The 18,753-nt window shown below is 40.9% G+C and overlaps 1 protein-coding gene across 4 annotated transcripts in view; it reads right to left on the bottom strand.

Annotated features, from left to right (window-relative positions):
- Positions 1-9,916: 9,916 nt before the first annotated feature.
- dscamb (Down syndrome cell adhesion molecule b) overlaps positions 9,917-18,753 on the bottom strand; it is a 134,631-nt gene continuing 125,794 nt past the window's right edge. For 2 of the 4 annotated variants that reach the window (XM_061782749.1, XM_061782750.1), the window contains exons 27-33: positions 17,727-17,903; positions 17,186-17,216; positions 16,976-17,091; positions 16,719-16,883; positions 15,226-15,426; positions 14,830-15,132; positions 9,917-11,195 (exon numbers count right to left, since the gene is read on the bottom strand). In XM_061782749.1, the coding sequence (XP_061638733.1) occupies positions 10,702-11,195; positions 14,830-15,132; positions 15,226-15,426; positions 16,719-16,883; positions 16,976-17,091; positions 17,186-17,216; positions 17,727-17,903 (1,487 nt within the window). In that variant the 3' untranslated portion in view covers positions 9,917-10,701. The remainder of the gene's footprint in view (positions 11,196-14,829; positions 15,133-15,225; positions 15,427-16,718; positions 16,884-16,975; positions 17,092-17,185; positions 17,217-17,726; positions 17,904-18,753) is intronic. The other 2 variants (XM_061782751.1, XM_061782752.1) reach the window with 1 other exon arrangement.

Below are 18,753 nucleotides of genomic sequence, written 5' to 3'. Positions count from 1 at the left end.
TATATGCAGGTGGTTTAAACAGAACGATAAAAAAAAAAATGCTTCTCTTCTTAAAATGTAGCTCTTCATATGGACGTCCAGTTTAGACATTGAGACTTGCAGCGGAAGGGACAAAGAGTAATGCAGTCACGACAGAAACTCGGAGGACATTTTCAAATTGACATTCTGGAAAGCCATCTGAAGGCCTGCATCATTTCTTATGGGCACCCTGCTATATTCTCATCCAAGGGAGTATTTATCATCATGCATACTTAACATTAACCTACGGACGACTGCCATTACCTTACTGTATATAATGACTGACACAAAGTTTCCGGAAAAGCTCACGAAGCATCTAATGTACTTCTTCTGGTGCTTTTGAGCTGCCTCCACAGAAGAGAAGATGGAAAGTGTGATGATGACCAATGAAGAATAAATTGCACTTTTTGCAATGTAGTAGCACACGTCCAGATTGTGGATGATTGAAAACCAACATCTTCTGCCCTTTCCTCTCGTTCGCCACATTACAACTATCAGTATGAATGGAGTGTATGCACACCCCACGGCTGGTTTACCTTTACCAAGTCAAAATGTATTGTAAATATGAACTCAAAGTGCAAGTGTGATCTTTTGATCCTCAAATTCGACTGCAAGGTGCACATCTTTCGTCACAGTAGGCAATGGTCCTAATTAACTGGCTGAAACACTCTCTTACATCCATCCTTAATAAAACCGACAGGGATTTAATGAAGACCGTTGTGAGAATAATTATATGTTGATATATGCAATGCAAAGGCGGGACGTGCACTGAGGAGGAGACTGCAATATTCATAGCGTGCTTTCTTTTCCACTTACCGCTGGTGACGGCGGACGGGGCAATTTCCTTTTCTCCTCGCCTTTAAGTGAATGCAACATTTAATGTGGATGTGCCATAGATGCAGAACTTATCAAATGACTGTTGCCTGATAAGAGGGCAGAGATTAAGGCGACTTTTATGGAAATTTGATTTTGTTAATGTCTTGATGCTGCAGGAATCAATTTCACACCATGTGGTTAGTATTAATATTTATTCATCCGTGTAGGTTTTAAAAAAATAAGTCATTTTCCTGATTGTGTCATACTTAGACAAAAAGCATAGAAGTGTACAGTGTGTAGTCTTGCATGCGCTCATCTTACATGACATCATTGACATTGACTTGCTTTCAGTCATTACATTCACATGAGTCATTAGTGGCTTGTCACATGCTACAACAGTTTGGTGAAATTAAACTTATAAAAAGAATATGTGGTGTGAAATCATTCTCCGCCTGCTTGTGTGTGCATGAAGGAAGGAATTAGTGAAGTTCACTTCATCATCCTCGTGCTGTAAAAACTCAAAATGGATTAGCTTTTTTTGCGCAGACGTTATCTGGCTCTCATTGTTTTGCCTCAAAAAGTCGATTTATTTGATGTTTGCGTAACAAAATTGTCATTCTGATGTAAGTCCCCGACCGTGATGAGTCTTGGAACTTCTCAGTACAGACAAAAACAAAAATAACTCCCAAAGACTGATATATTCATCACATCTTGAATTAGGATAAGTACACACACACACACACAGGTTCACACCCTAAACTGACTTCCACAATAATTCTGTGGGAAGATTACGTAATGACTTTCTTAATTATGCTTCATATAAAGCACAGTAACTCGCAAAAAGCTCTATTTGGAAAATTGGGTAGGACAATTTAACATTTAACATGAGCTCTGTTTGGGTCTGCAAGATTAGATAATGGTTTGGGTTCAAATAATTGAAAAAAATGGAAGAAAATATGGAGTTACTGGGAAGAGTTTCTACAAGCGTATGGAGTATTTGAATTATTGGCAGTTGTAATCCTTCAAAAGGTAATAATTGTTTCTAAGAAAAAAAGAATGTTCAAAAGTAATAGTTTCCACACTTGCCAATGCCAAAATGCATTTACCGATGTGTCCCAAATGAAATTTCATGATTTGCAAAATGTTTTCTGTAGATGCTAGATGTAATTTCTGAAGTGTCCATACAATTGCATGTCTGACAGGAGTGTAAAGGAGGTTTAATGAGTAGCTACGCTCATTTATTCATATTACTATTCTGGCGTAATCATCTTAAATCATCAATAACTTTTTGAAAATAGGACTTACACATAACAGCAAGGCAGCATTAAATAAATGCTAAATTAGAAAATAAATGTTTCTACAAGTGTATTTACCGTTATGAACCGAATTATATGAAAAAGACCCTTTTATTATTGCACACGGAAGTAAAAGCAAAGGCGGTGGCGAGATGACTCGAATCATTGAGGTGGTGCAGCCATTAAGTGCCACACTGAGGCGACGTGCAGTAATAAGCTCGCAAATGGCTTTTGGCATTTCCACGCATGTGGATCCTTTAGACAAAGGTAATGTTCAGAGGCAGCTGATAACCAACGACCCTTAAGGAGTAATGCAGGGGTAACTGCTGCTGCGGTGGCTCCACTGCACACTAATGTATAGAGGAAAGGGGAAAAGCCCGCAGGACAGCCAGATGATGCAGAAGGAGAGGAAAATGAAGAAGGTTCAAATGAAATAGAAATGTCATTATCCAATATCCTTTTTAGAACTAGAATGATTAAAAATGTTTAAAATGACTATAGTCTTGAGATTTACCACCATCATTTAAATGTATTGCAGATCAAGTATACACCCGATCGGAATAGATTCCGTAAACCCGGCTACTGTGTGGTTGGTCCGCTGAAGACGAGCCCTTCACCTGTCACTGACGTTCACTGTAATCAACTACTGGCTGAATAACGTGTGTCACTGAGGTGATGCTTAATAAACAGTTAACGTCCCCGTGTGTGTTAATTGGGGACTAGCACACACATCAACACATAGCCGCGGTAGAGCGAGCTGTTTAGTTGCTTAACTCATTAGCTTGCAGACCAGTCGTGAGCTCGTGAACTAGCTCGTTAGCTCGCTGCACATGGAGCAAGGCTCTAGAGTATTGGACGGAGCTAACAACGGCAAGAGTGTACCAGTCTGCCGGTGTTCCATGAGCCCAATACCGGCTAGTGACACAGCCGTCCAACTCGCTCACTGTGTGAGCCGCGCGCCGGCTTACCACAACAATGACAATTTACGGAGTCCCTTTTATTTATTGACCGATAATACGATATAGTCATTATCGTGACAGGCCTAATTACAACTCAAATACAAATGTATTTCATCCTGCACTGCAAGTGGAAAAATACATAACTACTTCAGAGGCAAATTTACATGGCCACACTCAAAATAAAAAACGTGTAAGGTTATAAGTGTTGTTGTTGTTGTTGCCCGGTGTGATTGGTGAAACGCCGTCCTGCATACCAATCTAGTCTGACATAGATGGCTCCTTTTACACTTCTTTTAAACCAGAAGTCCTCCCTATCCAGAATTTGGACATTGTTGTCCTCAAAGGAATCTCCCTTTTTCTTGAGACACAAATGAACCACTGATTCTGGACCCAAAAATGCCGCCCGCCGTTGCTTTGCTTTGCCATGTGCCTGTGCAGCGGCTCCTTGGTCTTGCCAACGCACTGCAATGCGTGATCCACATTGGTGAGTTTGCGTCTTGGGATTTTGTGCTTGGGGCGAACCAGCTTTTATCTGAGGGTGCTGGTGGGTTTGAAACGCATTGGTATATCATGTTTGGAGAAAATCTTTCTGCGTTTCTTTGACAACACAGCCATGTAGGGGACCACCACATTCCACCTCCTGTTTCTTTCTTCAGGCATGGGTGTAGTGGCTCTTCTTCTCTTGGAGGATTTGACAAAGGTCCAGTTTGGATACCCACAGTTAGTAAGAGCCTTCCTGATGTGAGTCTGCTCCTTCCGTCTTTTGTTGTCGGTGGTGGGGAATTTCCCTGCTCTGTGCTCAAGGGTTCTGATAACCACTTAACCCATGTGTTGACAACATAGCGTACCTAAACCAGTGGCTGGATTTAGTTCGTCTGAAGGAGTCCAGTGCTTTTCTTTCCACTTCCATGTATATGTTGGCCACAATGGGGGCGCCTGGTGAGCCCATGGCACAGACATGTTTTTTCTTGGAGAAACATTAGTTGTATTGGAAGTACGTGGCAAAGTTGAAGTAGATCGCATACCTGGCCTGGAGTGATGCGTGTTCTGTCCTGTTGGCTGCAGTGTTGTTGTAGTCATCCACAGACTGACTAACTGATTGATGGCGGCAGTGGTGTGAACAGCGAGGTGTCGTCAAATGTTACCATGGTTTCATCTGTGGCAAGTCTTCGGTTCTGGAAATTGTCGTATGGGCTGTGGGGTATCGCTGACCAGTGGGGTAAGAATTGTGGCTAGATATTTGCCAAAGTTGGAGGTGGGGGAGTGGATGCTGCTGATGATTGGTCTGAGAGGCACTCCTTCCTTGTGAATTTTAGGAAGTCCATAAATGCAAAGTGTCGCTTCTCCTGGATACAGGCGGTAGTAAATGCTTGCTGTGGTCGATTCTTTCCTCAGTTTTGAGCTTCTGAAGACATCGAATGATCTTCTTCTTGTAGGGATTCTAGTAGGATCCCTCTTAAGGATTTCATAGGTTTTCGTTGTCCAGGAGGGCAGGCAGCTTTTCTTTGTAGTGCGTGGTGTTGAGGATTGTCCTGACGCCTCTCCCTCAAAGGACGCCTCATTGAACAGGTTTGCCACAAGACGAGTGTATGACTAATTGGTATGGAGATTGGTGGTTTCACTATAACCACACCAGGCAGCAACAACAACAAAAGCCTATTGTTGGCCACCCCAGGGAACACACCCACCGACGCATAAATAGAAGGACGCCACACCGACATTTTTTAATTGAGGAAGCCTTTTGGATTAAAAGTCTTCAACAAACAAGAACAGCCCAGTTGCCTTGATTCAACATTTGTGGATTATTTTACGTCCTGTTGCAGCAGATTCTTTGTCCAATCACTGTTCTGCAACATGCATGCTGATCCCTAGCCTGTTCCTGGCTGCGTGCCTATTTTTTAGACCCTTGCAGTGCTCACATGACTGTATATACATGTTTTGTGTTCATAGGGTAAGAACATTCAATGTAGTTTACAGAATAATGCAGGCATAAGAAAGTAAAGAGTGAGTGTGACTTTCTAAAAGGTATTTGCGAAGATATTCCAAAGGCAAGATTTTTCTGAAGGAACTGCTCACTCCTTTACAGTCATTGCTCTGCTCTCAATCATTCTCTGAGAGTATTCTCTTGTCATTCATCATGAGAAAGGACACAATGCTGGACTCCAAATGTCAAGACTGACAGATAAACAGAGCAAGGAAGAGAAGACAAGGTGGTCTCACACATATGTGATGAGTGGAGGGCAGCGTGTGCACTTAGAGGCAAAGTCCTTCCGTTTCATGTTCTCCAAACGTACGTCCCATGGTTGCTTCTGACAACTCAGGCACCTCATCACAAAGCCCAGTTGGGAGCTCGCTTTTCTCTTCCTAACATACAGTTTGTCTCTACGGAGCATAAAGGAACCATTGGGGAAAATTCCAGATCAAGAGAATTAGTATGTTTGCACAGGACAATTCTAATGAGTTACCTGGAAGGATGACTGTGGGAAACGACTCGAAAGGAATAACAATTTTAGGGATAAAAAGGCAAAAAGACATACTACCGGTAGTAATAAAACTATAAATACTGTACATTATATGCATTATCATCCCCATCGAGATCAATTAAAATGGAATTTTAGTAATATGTTGCAGAATCAAACTTTCCTCATCATGAAACCTGTACAGGTAATGTTGCAAGTAACATTGAAACATATGTAACTGTCATACAAGTATAGTAAATAATGAGTTAAGCACTGTATATGAACTAAAGACAACTACCTACTCTCCGTACTTACGTACGTGTTCTTATGTCATAAATGTATATTTTGTCATAGTGGCTGTTTGTTGTTGTACTAGAGTGGCTTCAACTTACAGAACAGCTCGGTGATGGTTTTTTAAGCTCCCAAAAATTGAGGAAATAAAAAAGCGATCGATTGACTTTTTAAAGACACACGCACGCAGAAGGCGAGCTGAACATCAACGCCACCACCCGACTCCGTAGTGCGGATAGTTTTGTCAACTTGGCTTCGTGGGTAACTTGGTACTAGTGAATGGGGCAGTGCTGACCGTCGAACTACCTGGCCTTCCTCCTACCATCCTGCTGTCATCAGATGCCGTGTTCGGCTGTGACAATATGTCACCAACAACGAGGGAAAGTTGACTTGTGTGCTTACTTTTATGATTACAGTCTACAATAACCATTCAGTTTTGAAGTTGAGCCTCCTAACGTGATTTTACATTGTATACGTTATCACCCCCCTCATTATGTTTGATTCCTATTGGCGCATCCATTCGACACGCCCACAGCGTCTGAGAGCTGAGAGGTGCCCCTTATTATTAAAGTTTTGAAACCTGATTTTGTATATGTATTTTTTTTTTTTTATTCATTCAAATTTGGCGGGCTTGTTAACATTAGTCTTCTCTGTGGTGTGTTAAATTTACATGTGATTTTTTGGGGCCTGCTTAGTGCTACTTTAAGAGGGTATAGCATCAATGATTATATATAACAATGCTCCATGAATAGGTATGTGCAAAGCAACGAGTGGCTTTAAATAGCTAGCGAGCAAGCTAATATATTGCAGGTAACAATATCAGTCTTTTATCAGGGGTCTGATTTGACTTTATGACACAACACTGTGTATCAAAATGCTAACTTTTGATTTAAGAGCTGGACCACTGAGTCACAGACATCTCCTTGTCAGTCGACATTTCACAATCACCGACTCACTCAGCATTATCGCTTAACGTTAACATGTCCTATTAATTTGTCACTCCGGCGCCTCTGATTCTGGTGAAACTTGAGCAACTTTTATGTCATATAAATGTGAATCTTCCGCCTGGATGAGCAGCTCACCGGGGCACGCCACAGCCCTCCCCCTCTCTCATGTGCACTCGCTTTTCAAACGCTCGTAACTTTCTTCATAAATAATGTGATAGTATGTTTTTCTTTTCAGCACGGTTACAATTACATTTTATTGATGAAAGAAGGCCCCAGACAAAAAAATACAAAGGGGCACCTTGGGCATCAAGGGAAAAAAGGGCAGGTGCCCGGGCACCTAAACACCCCCTCTGCACTTCCCTGCTTTAGTTGGTATTCCTCAACTTACTATAAGTGCGTGCATGCAGTGATTTTATATCTGCATGATTTTCTTCTATACAGTGTTGATCATCGTGACAGTGTATACCTGATCTTGCGGTCCCCTAGTGTGCGCTCTGGCATGAATTATTCACAGTGTTCTAGGAGCACACACTGGTACAGGCTGCATGGGTCACCCTCGATGAGGTCTCAATTCACCTCGTCACACAGACTTTTGCTGTACAAGCTTCCCTACACTCGCCACCTGCTGAAAAGTCTAAAAACTCTGCTCAGTGAGTCATAAAAAAAAAGACATGTGACGTCATAGCGCCATCTGTTGACCAAAGCAAAGAGATTAAGCAGGACTCTTGAAAAATTATCCTCAATTGTTTTTTGTTCATGCAAGTTATTGTGTAGCTTTATTTAAGGTGATTCATGTGGAATAAGATCCTCAAATTTGCATACAAGATTAATAATCTTCAATTGATATTAGACGCACATGAAGGAAAATTCAAATATACTTTTTTCGTGGGTTTTCTCCTGGTACAATGGCTTCCTCACATTCCAAAAACTTGTATGTTGGCTTTATTGAAGACTCTAAATTGTTCATAGCTGTGAATGTGGCTGTTTGTCTATACAGTGTCGTAAAAAAAATATTGGCTCCCTTCTCAAATGCATAGTTTCCCCACTTTAATGTTTAAGATCATCAAACAAATGTAAATATCAGAAAAATATAACCCGCGAACTTAAGATGCTGCTTTTTTTTTTGGTTGATTTGATGAAAAAGAATTTGAGGAAAAAAAAACTATTCAGTTACCTGGCCCCGTGTGAAAAAGTAATGGCCCACTAAACCTAATAACTGGTTGGGCGATCCTCAGCAGCAACAACTGAAATCAAGCGTTTTCTGTAACTGGCAATGAGTCTTTCACCTCTCTGTGGAATTTGTTTTTCACGTCTGTGGATTTTAATTTTCATTTTATTTTTTTGGGGCCCACTCTTCGTTGCATAATTGTTTTAATTAAGCAAAAATGGAGGTTATTCGAGCATGAACAGCCTTTTTAAAGTCATTCCGCTGCATTTTAATTGGATTCAAGTCTGGACTTTGACTAGGCCACTCCAAAACCTTCATTTTGTTTTTTGAAGCCATTCAGAAGTTGACTTGCTGGTGTGTTTTGGAAGGTTATCCTGCTGCAGAACCCAAGTGTGCTTCAGCTTGAGGTCACAAACTGATGGCTGAACATTCTCCTTCAGGATTTTATGTTAAAGAGCAGAAGTCATGGTTCCAACAATCACAGCAAGTTGTCCAGGTCCTGAAGGAGAAGGCAGCCCAAGACTATCACACTACCACCACCATGTTTGACTGTTGGTATGATTCGGTATTGTTCTTTTTCTGAAAATCTGTGGTACATTTACGCCAGATCTAACGAGACACACACCTTCCAAAAAGCAAAATCTTCATCTCGTCAGTCCATATAATATTCCCACAAAAGTCTTGGAAATCATTCAGATATTTTTTTTGTTTGTTTTTTTCCAAAAGGTAAGACCAGCACTTATGTTATTTTTGGTCAGCAGTGGTTGTGGACTTGGAACTCGGCTATGGATGGCATTTTTACCCAGTCTCTTCCTTATTGTTGTGTCATGAACACAGACCTTAAATGAGGCAGGGGAGGCCTGCAATTCTTTAGAAGTTGTCCTGAGTTCCATTGTGGCCTCCTGGATGAGTAATTGCTGTTCTCTTGGGGGTCATCTTTTTTTAGATATTTTGTCTGACTTGATTTTGTTGGAACTGATTCTATTTAACTGATTTCTTTATTGAACAGGTCTGGAGGTAATCAGGCTTGGTTGTGATCAGTGAAAATTGAGCAAAAATTGTGATTAGCTACAATTAATTCATGATTTAAGGTGGGGGGGGGGGGCTTTTTCACACAGGGCCAGGAAACTTTGAATATTCTTTTTTCCGTAATAAATAAAATCACCATTTAAAAACCGCATTTTTCAGTTCACTTGGGTTATAATTATTTGCTGATTATTTGCTTAAACATTAAGGTGGGGAAACTTTGCGAAAATATAAGAATTTGAGAAGGGGGCCAATAGTTTTCCACGGCACTGTATGTACCCTGCGACTGGCTAGCAACCAGTCTGTGATAAAGGCTCCATTCCATCCATGACCCTACAGAGGACAAGCGCTATAGAAAATGGATGGATGGTTTGCCATATTGGTGAACGTCGAGAGTGAAATCAAGTTAACAATAAGATCCATTTTTCCTACACCAAAATATATTTTGTATGTTTTCAGTATTATGGTTTTATTTAACTATGAACTACTTCTTTCATTTGTTATTTATTTTTGGGCATCCATGTCTTCATTCCAGTTGTGATTTCAAGACAACTAAAATTAGACTGCTTTTATCATGACATACTATTATTAAAACATACAGTAGTTTATACAATATTTATAAATTTTACTTTATACTGCCTATATAGTTGTTCAGTTGTGTTATTTGCTATACTATGAACTCAAATAGAGTACAAAATTAGAATCTGAGAATAACTTGGCCAGGATACAAAAAAAAACAAAACTTCAAGGGTTGCTCATTAGGTATGTCTTTCATAAAAGGAGTGAGAGGAAAGGATGTCCAAACTGATGAATTTGACCTAAAAATAAACTTGAAAATTGTATGTAAAAATGTCTAAAATATCAAATCTGAAAAATATGAGGCCGAAAAGAATAATCCGTAATGTTGGGCTCAAACCAAAGGACTCCAAAACAGATGTGTGCAAACATGACTAAGGACTTTATTAACCAAATCATTTCCCCCGTAATATCCACAAATAAAAGTGATCTCTTTATATATATTCACATTGTATATATTTTTTTCATAGTGACAAAAAAAAGAAGACTTTTCTTGTGATTTCCTGCCATGCAGTTGCCAGGAAAGGTGGATAAACATTCCGATTGATCGACGTTGGCGTCACTCTTCTCTATTGGCTCTTCAGAGGGCAAAAAAACCTCCTTGGTCGGCCAATCATCAAACTTGGTTTGACAATGAAAATAAATTATGAAAGCATTGTTCTCCTTCAGAGTGCTTTGCGAACTTCCTCCATTACACTTCTTTTTTAATTTTGTTTATATATATATATATATATATATATATATATATATATATCTAATAATAGTAATCATAATAATGACTATAATTATCGTTGATATAAATTCAATAGCTTTTTTTTTTCTCTTTCTCAATTATTAAATAAATCATTTTGGCAATCCTCTTGTGTCGTCACTTTAGAATAAAAGAATAGTCGAGTAGAAAATAAAAGCTGTGAGATCCCAAAGAGGTGCGAGAGAATGAAAAGTGTCAAAGCAACACAGAAGAGCGATAGAGGAAAAAAATGAAAGAAAAAGAGACAGAGTCAAAGAATGAAAGAAGATGAGAAAGAAAAGCATCACCATCAGACGCATGTCAGAAAACAGCTCTATATACAACAAAGTGTATTGTGGAAAACCATCCTTTGTGTGCACGTCATCCAAGAGTGTGTCTGCAGAGTCATCCCAGTGTTATACCAGAGTGTAAGACTTGGCATAGGGGTTGTTGCTTTGTTTCAGGTGTCCTCTGGAGTCCAGCAGGGACTCCTGAGAGGTGCTGAGCTTAGCAGCCTGTGCTTGGGTCAGGTCTCCAGTTGGGGGGACTTCTGCTCGGACCTCACCCCGAGCCTCTCCCCGTTCCCGGACATCCCTGTGCGGGAGGGTGGACGCCGTTCCCGGCTGCCACTGCTGCACCTCCCTGGGCGAGGGCACTTCCATTGGGGTGGGCTCCATTGGAGGGGGCCTCTTGAGGGTACGGCTCCTCTGGGGCTCCAGGCAGGTCTGGCCCATGGCTCCTCCTCCTGCGCCTCCTCTTGTTTCTCCCGCAGCCCCAGCAGCACCTCCGCCCACTCCGGGACCAACTCCTCCGCCTGTGCCGCTGCTGCTCGCCCCCCCACCTCGGGGCACGCCGCGGTTCAAAAGGAAGTCCATGCGTAGGTAAGGCGGCAAGTGAACCAGCTCTCCTCCTGAGTGGCAAAAAATATATAGAATAATTTGGTTTTAAATGGCTAGAGAACACAGTTGAAGACGACTGAATCAAGCGATCAAATATCAGACGAAGGTGTTCGACTGTTTGGTATTGTTTGGCATTGCAGGAAGTCTACATTATAGCTCAGGCGTGTCAAACTCATTTTTAGCCACGGGCCACCTTCTAGCTAGGATTCTCCTCAGAGGGCTGTTATGACTGTGAAATCACGTTTAATCACCTCATCATAGTATTACATATACACAGCAACTTGATGGATAACTACTTATAAAATCAGAAGTCAAGGATAAGGATAGGAATTTTTCAAGTTATTGTAAAAAGGGGTTTGGTAACAAAACAAAACAAAACAAAATGCGCGTTATTATTTCTTACATATGACAATTTGAAATTTTGGTACAGATTTTAGCAAGAATCACAGAGTTGCCAAACATGATTTGCTTTCGTGGGCCACTCAAATGATGTAGCTGGCTGGATCTGGCCCGGGGCCTTGGGTTTGACACCTGTGCTATGGCTATTCCGGCTTGATATACAATAATGCCAGTGATTACTGTACAATGTCATATTGTTGGATGTTCATATTAAGCATGGTCCAAGAACTTTTAGCAACCTTGAATTTGGTCTCATCTTCCCCACGGTCATCTGTTTCAGCCATGGCACAAAGAACATGGCATCAAGAACACCCCATCTACTATTTAAACTTCTGCACTGCAAGCAGTTCTGCAAGACTTTCGAGGTTGTTAAGTTTGTCTCACAAAAAGTGCTTAGCTGGTTGTTTAGGAAGGTGAAGAAACTGTTCAAAGACCACTCCAGCTCTGGAACGTGGCCAATCAGTGATGGGAGACTTCAATAGAAACTTGTTTCAGTTAGAGGCGAGCTACAATATCACAAAACAGGCAGATGTGCAATAGAACTAAGCCAACATTATTAGCCACTGACACAATACAGAAGCTACTTCAGCATAGACATATATACTGTGCGTTTATGATATTTGAAACAGAGAAGCACACTGATGTTAACAAGCTAAGGCCAAAGCTGCAAAACTTCCCACTTACAGTTGTAGGAAAGTTTAGCTCTTTTTAGTTGTACAAAAACATTCCTGTCAGATATGGTTAGTGCTGCAGACTCCACCACAAAAGTATTCCCGTACTTCTTAGAAGTTCTACTCCTATTACTTCAATGACATGACACAGGCAAAAATGTTCAGTTGACTGGAACAAATTTAAAAACGGTGGGATGCAAGCTGAGTCCAGATTACATTTTTGGGGGGGTCAACTTCACCTAATTTGGGGGGTCAACTTCACCTAATTTCCCTTAAATTTTAGATGAGTCATTCAACATTTCTGAATTACATTAGAGTAAAAAAAATTCATTAAAAAAATACAATCACAATCAATCATTCCTCCTGACAAAGACAAGCCACACAATCTATTTTACTGTCAAACCACTGAGGTTTTCACGCCCACTGTAGCTTTTAGAAATTGGGCTAATGATGACATTGAGGAGACCCTGCTGCCCTCAGATTATGTTCCTTCTCCATTGTTCCCACAGCAGATACTGTGCGCTCCTAGCAGATCGGGGTTCTGACATCTTTTCTCCATTTTTACAATTCCTTCTGCTTAAATCGACTACACATTGAGAGCAGCAACTCTCATTAAAGTCCCGTTCACAGTGTGACACATGTTCACCTCTGGATTTAAGGGCTTGCCATTCACATGACTATTTTTCTGATTTATACCAATCCTCACCCAGTGTGAATCCATGTGATTTAATAATAAATGATATACAAAAAAAAAAAAAAGATGTGACAACACAATGAAATGGAAGACTGACTTTACAATGTAATCTTCCATGACACTACGCATCATGATGAGTCAATGTTTGTGTGTTTTTCTGTGAGAATTCAGCTTGTTTGTGCAGCATCAACTGATTAGATCAGTGGTTCTCAAACTTTTTACACCTAAGAAAATACTAAGTACTAACATCATGGCTAACATTCAAATACAGTGGCATAGTAGACCTACTGTAAGTGTTATGTGTTAAAGTGTTAAAAATGAGACAGGTTTTATTCCTAAAAAAGTACAAACATTGTATATTATTACTGTATTGTTAGGTCACTGTAACACAGTTATGCACAGGTTGAACATTAACAGTGCCCATCAATACAGTACGAGAAAATACTGTACTTAAGTAATAATTCAATTGAAATGTATTACATATAAAAGTTGAATAAAAAAATCTACCTTCAACTTGAATGCAGACGAAAGTGTTTCGTTCGTTGAAATAAATAGATGAAACGTTCACCAGGCGGCAAATTGCTAAGTGATGGGATGTGAAACAGATTTTAACAAGCTGTTAATCTGCTGCTCTTCTGTGATTTGTGTGTCACTCAGAGACGCACACAATTTCAAAGCCCTCTAATAAGTAGACAGCAGCTGTTGAGGTTAAACTTTATGAGCAAAGTGCAGCAGAATGCAATTTAATTGAAACAAAGCTCAATTAAAGAGCCATTAAGAGGAAAATATATAAAACTCTTGTACCAGGGAAGACCAGACTGAAGGTATAATGTATAAAGTGTTCTTTCCCACAAGTACTGTATATTCTAGACAGAGTAGATGATAATACTTCGTCATTATAGGAACATTTAAACATTCACTTTGCCTGACAGCTGGATTTGAACCGTCTGCCTCATCAAACTGTCCTGAACTGACCTCAGGGGCCATTGCTGACGTTTTTCTGTGCAGTTAGGTTATCCGACACCAGCGCTGACTGTTCAATGATGCCTCACCAGGCTGAGCACCAAAAAGGCTTTCACACTGATTGAGCGTCAGTGTGGCACTAAAGTGTTGTTTTTCAATGTTTTAATGAGGGACATTAGAGTGACAAACAGCCTCAATGTGCCCTTGATTTCCTGGTGATATGATCTGCTGGCCCCGAGCGCTAACAGTCAAGCCATTCAAAGAGAACGAGACCTGAAATTGGAGAGCTGGATCAGATCACCTGACTTCACGCTATGGTGCCACGCATGCGCGTGTGCATGCATGCGATGATGAAGGATGACCTGTAGGGAGATTGATTTGCTCAATTTCCAGATGCCCCATTAACAGAACAGTGGATGTGCAATTTCTTGCCTTGCCAATATCAGAAATTGTAATGGGTACCATTCTCTACTCTACTTTTTTGGTGCCCTCTATTCAGCGACTAACGACAGTGGTACGGTATTTAAACGGTGGAGGTAGACACATTGCAGTCTGCTGATTGACCAACAGATCATCTTCATTTTGGGGTGAAGGGATGGGAAGAACAGAAATACTCTTCTCGTAATTAACATGGGTTAATTAAGAAATTATATGCGGAGAAACGCTACCAAATGAAGAGAAAATACTTTTGGGAATAAAGTCATCAAATTTCAAAGAACAAATATTAGAATGAAGATTGCAAATATAGGTCAGTGTTTCTGATGGTGTTGGTGACCCTGACTGAACCCAGGCTGCCTGTATGGAAGTCAGGCCAATATATAGAAACTAGATGAGGATTTCCTGTTTCAGATTGCACTGCGGCGAGCTGAACTCGGTGACGAGAGACCTGATGTAGCACACATGCAATGACGTCCTTACCGGGTCTGTGCGCCTTGGGCGCGGCCATATTCATAACGCGGCTGACATCCTGAGGTTTGGGTGGCGAGGCGGTGAAGCGGCAGATGCCCGACTCGGACGGCGTGGTGGAGGTCAGACTGTCGGTGTAGTCGTTGGTCCCTGCCGTCATCTGCTCGGAGGAGGTGTCCGAGATGAAGCACTCGGTGATGGTGAACTTTGCGTGGCGGAGCTGTTCCTCCATCTTGGCGTGCTCGTAGGCTCTGGCCAGCTCCTCGTAGGTGGAGGAGGCACTCTCGGTCGACACCATGCTGCTTCGGGCTCGATCTGAGGATGACGAGTTACATATTGAGACAACATAAGCGTGAGATATACTGCATTCTGTCATTGATATTGCGAACACATTTATTGATCAGCCACCTGTGTCCTGTGACGGGCTGACACTGTAGCTGTCGCTCTCCTTGTCCACAGATCCAGTAGTGCGTGGCGTGGGGAGTCTCCAGTCAGTGGTCAGCGTGTGTGAAGAGCTGGTGGGGTGTGGCCTGTTCAGAGTCCACTGGCTGGCGTAGCGGCTTCGCGCTGCGGCAGGGCCAGCTTTGGCAGTGCGTCTGGCAGTGGGATCTTGGCAAGAAAGGAAGGGGACCGAATTTATCGTTCCGTAAAGACGAGGACGAAAGAGTTACAACAATACTGCATATACTCACTCATACGGTAATGCTTATTTTTACACTGTCATTTGGTATTCATATGACAATGAGTTTGTTCTTGTCAGTTTGTAGTGGTGTAGAACTCCATGAAATCATAGAAAGGTGTTTTGAATATTCTGGTTACCTCATTTAATGGCATGAGTGAAGAAAAACTCATTTGAAACAGGCTGCGTTCAGTTTGAAGTGGCGTTCAAGACCACTGCCAACTACAACCACAATACAGTAAAGAACATACAGTACTGTTAGTGTAAGTCAAAATTATGCCTTATTATCTTTGCAAAGGATGCCTTTTTTTAAATTTTAATTTAGAACTTTTGTATTGGATCTCATTAGATTGGACAGGCGTCCTGCACTTAATGAAGTGGCGGCTGAGTGTATGTCTACATACAGTAAGTAGTAGTAATTATTTATTGTTATTATTATTTCAAATGAGTAAATACTACTAAGTTTAATGTTAAAATAACCGTGTGCCTATCAAGGAGTAGCCTTTTTATTTGGAAGAGTGTAGTATGGCTTTAAGAAGATGACGTAGTCCTCGCATGGAGCTGGTTACTATGGTGACAGTAGTTGTATCTCCCCCAAGCTGATCTTGACCTTGGTGGTGGTATTGGCTAAACTAAGCAGTAGAGTATTCTAGTTACGTAATAGTGGTTTGATGCGCTTCTTTTAACAATGTGTGACTTCACAAATAAAATGAAAGATTTAATAGAGCATCTATTATTCTTATACATTATATATTATATCAGGTGTATACAGTATCATGAGAATTATGGGGTCACATTTCGCAAAGGGACTGCACAATTATGCATAACTGAGCGCAAGGTGGACTGGGAGACTTGGGTGAGAATGTGCCAAGGGGAAGTCGAGAGACCACTACTCTTCATCAGTTGTGGTTCGGTGGAGCACAAACACCAAGTTACCACTCTACAGCACTGTTGCCGAGTCATCATCATCACAGCTGCAAGTCACCTCATTGACTAAATGACTTGTTTGCAGTAAATCACAAAGGTGAACTTTTTTTCTTCTTCTCCTGCCTAAGAGATAAATATGCGATGAATGAAATAACACCTTTTGAGAGACTCAGCTTGTTTTGCAGTAACTAAATGGGTATTAAATGCCTGTTTCCATGCTAATTATCCCTGCAATCAGTACTACAACGACATAGTGAGAATATTATTGAAAGAGGAAATAAAAATGGGCACTAACAATGGTGGGACTCACTGGTTCCGGGCCTGGCATCGGACACGTCCACCAGTGGTCCAGTGGCCTGGGAAAGAGACTGGTAGTGGACTGTGTGCGTCACTGTGGACGACTTCTGCTTATTTGTGTCACCAAAGTCGTTATCGGTCAACAGCACTGTTGATCGGTCATCTGGAGGGGGAAAATTAAAAAGAATTAGGGCAAAAATAAGAATGTGGGCAAATTGTATTGCTTTTAATCATCATAATCCATCATAATCTCACCAATTGTCTCCATGGTGTCCCTCTCCTCGATAAGCAGCTGCGCTCTCGGAATATCGATGTGCATTCTTAGTGTCTGTTGCTGTTTGTTCACGTTTTCTGGCGTCCGCGTGTTCTTACTGTGCACATTATTGGGAGGGGGAAAAAAATGAATGCATGTTTTTCTCATGCCTTGCATTGTATAGGGAATAGATTAGAATGAAAAATACCTACCTCATTAGCATTTCTGCCAGGCTTTTGGCATCTGTGAAGTCAACAATGAGACTCGAGTTACAAGCAAAATAAAGCTGTCGAAAATTGATAACTAGCAGTGGATATTCTGGACATCTGTTGAAAGCTGTTTAATCCTCTTCATAATACAGATATGATGTTGCAGGTTTACTGGTCTTACTTAGTACATCACTTTGGTTTTTAACTTCACAAAAGGTTCTATTAGAGTTGGAGCAACAAACACAGATAAATAAAGCAAATATGCATGAGCTCTTCAGGCAAGTCACACCAGCAATGTACCCCTCCAAAATGGTAATTCTGACATAATTACAGATATTCACCACCTTTGAAATGATATGTTTTGTTATTATTTCATTATGGTTAGGGAGCTTAAGTAAATTCATTTCATAACACAGCATATCATAATATCGTGATTTTTATTTTTTTTTAACTAAAGGCACTATTTCGCGCACGCATACAAACTCACAGGCGATGAGGAGAGCTGATTAAAAAAAAAAGGACATCAAAAACTGCTTAGGCCAACCTCGGAGTCTTTTGAGCCTCTGCTCCCGACGTCTCCTCTTCAGCACCATAAGCATGATGAACACCAGGACGGCCACCACCAGGATGGATGTGATGGTCACCACCATTTTCAGACCTCCGCTGCCTGACATATTGTCTGAGATGGGATCGCCTGTTTTCAGCAGAGGAGGAATTGTACCTTGAAAGAAACACATTTTGAGGAATTAAAAGGGGATACACTGTAAGTGATTTACAATTTTTTGTTAAAGTGAAAAATACATCAGTGAGTCAAGAGTGTTTCGTCTTTGTTTCTTGAAGTTCAGTTTGACTTTTGGCTCCTAATATTTCAAAGTAAAATGTGCAAACAAGTTATTACTTTGCAACAATGGAAGAAAAGCCCAAAACAAATGTGTAAACTGCAGAACAAACCCAGTGTGGATCATGAATTTAATCACATTTGAAATGTATAAATTTTCTATGTTTACAGCATATTATGCATCTCAGAATGATCAGAATGACATTTGTCTACGATTCCTCCAGTTAGAGAAGACATTTTGCCTTATCCACGTGATGCTCGTGTTGAATACTTGCTGTTATTCCAGCAGCTGAGCTGTCAAATTGACAAGCTCGCCCACAAAATCATGTTTGCCCACACAGAGAAAAGCACATCCACGCACACATATACGCCATCCTGACAGGCAGCTTAAAACTCTTCAAGCAAAAGCTCTCAAAGTAAATTAATGAGTAGTGTGCAGTGTGGCGCTCTCATCGCCTCCTGTCTGTCTGCTTTAAAAGCTTCCTTTCAGTGTGAATGGCACAATCTGTAGTTGCGCAATAAAGCTGTACAATTAAATACGAAGAGCTGCTTTTTTAGTCCACTGAAAGCATGACAGTAAAGACTTTTAGATGCATACAACAATGTTGTGTAGGCCTAGCTACTGAGTGGCACCTCACCTTTGGGTTGAAACCAGTCCAGATTTCACACCGAGTCGAATCCATTTTTGTGGGAATTGAGCCATGGATCATTATTGTTTATATATATATATATA

Source organism: Phyllopteryx taeniolatus, chromosome 8, assembly GCF_024500385.1.
Source record: "Phyllopteryx taeniolatus isolate TA_2022b chromosome 8, UOR_Ptae_1.2, whole genome shotgun sequence".
In the NCBI taxonomy this organism is placed as follows: domain Eukaryota; kingdom Metazoa; phylum Chordata; class Actinopteri; order Syngnathiformes; family Syngnathidae; genus Phyllopteryx; species Phyllopteryx taeniolatus.
Note: the sequence above shows the minus strand (reverse complement) of the source record. Positions and strands in the feature narration are given on the sequence as shown.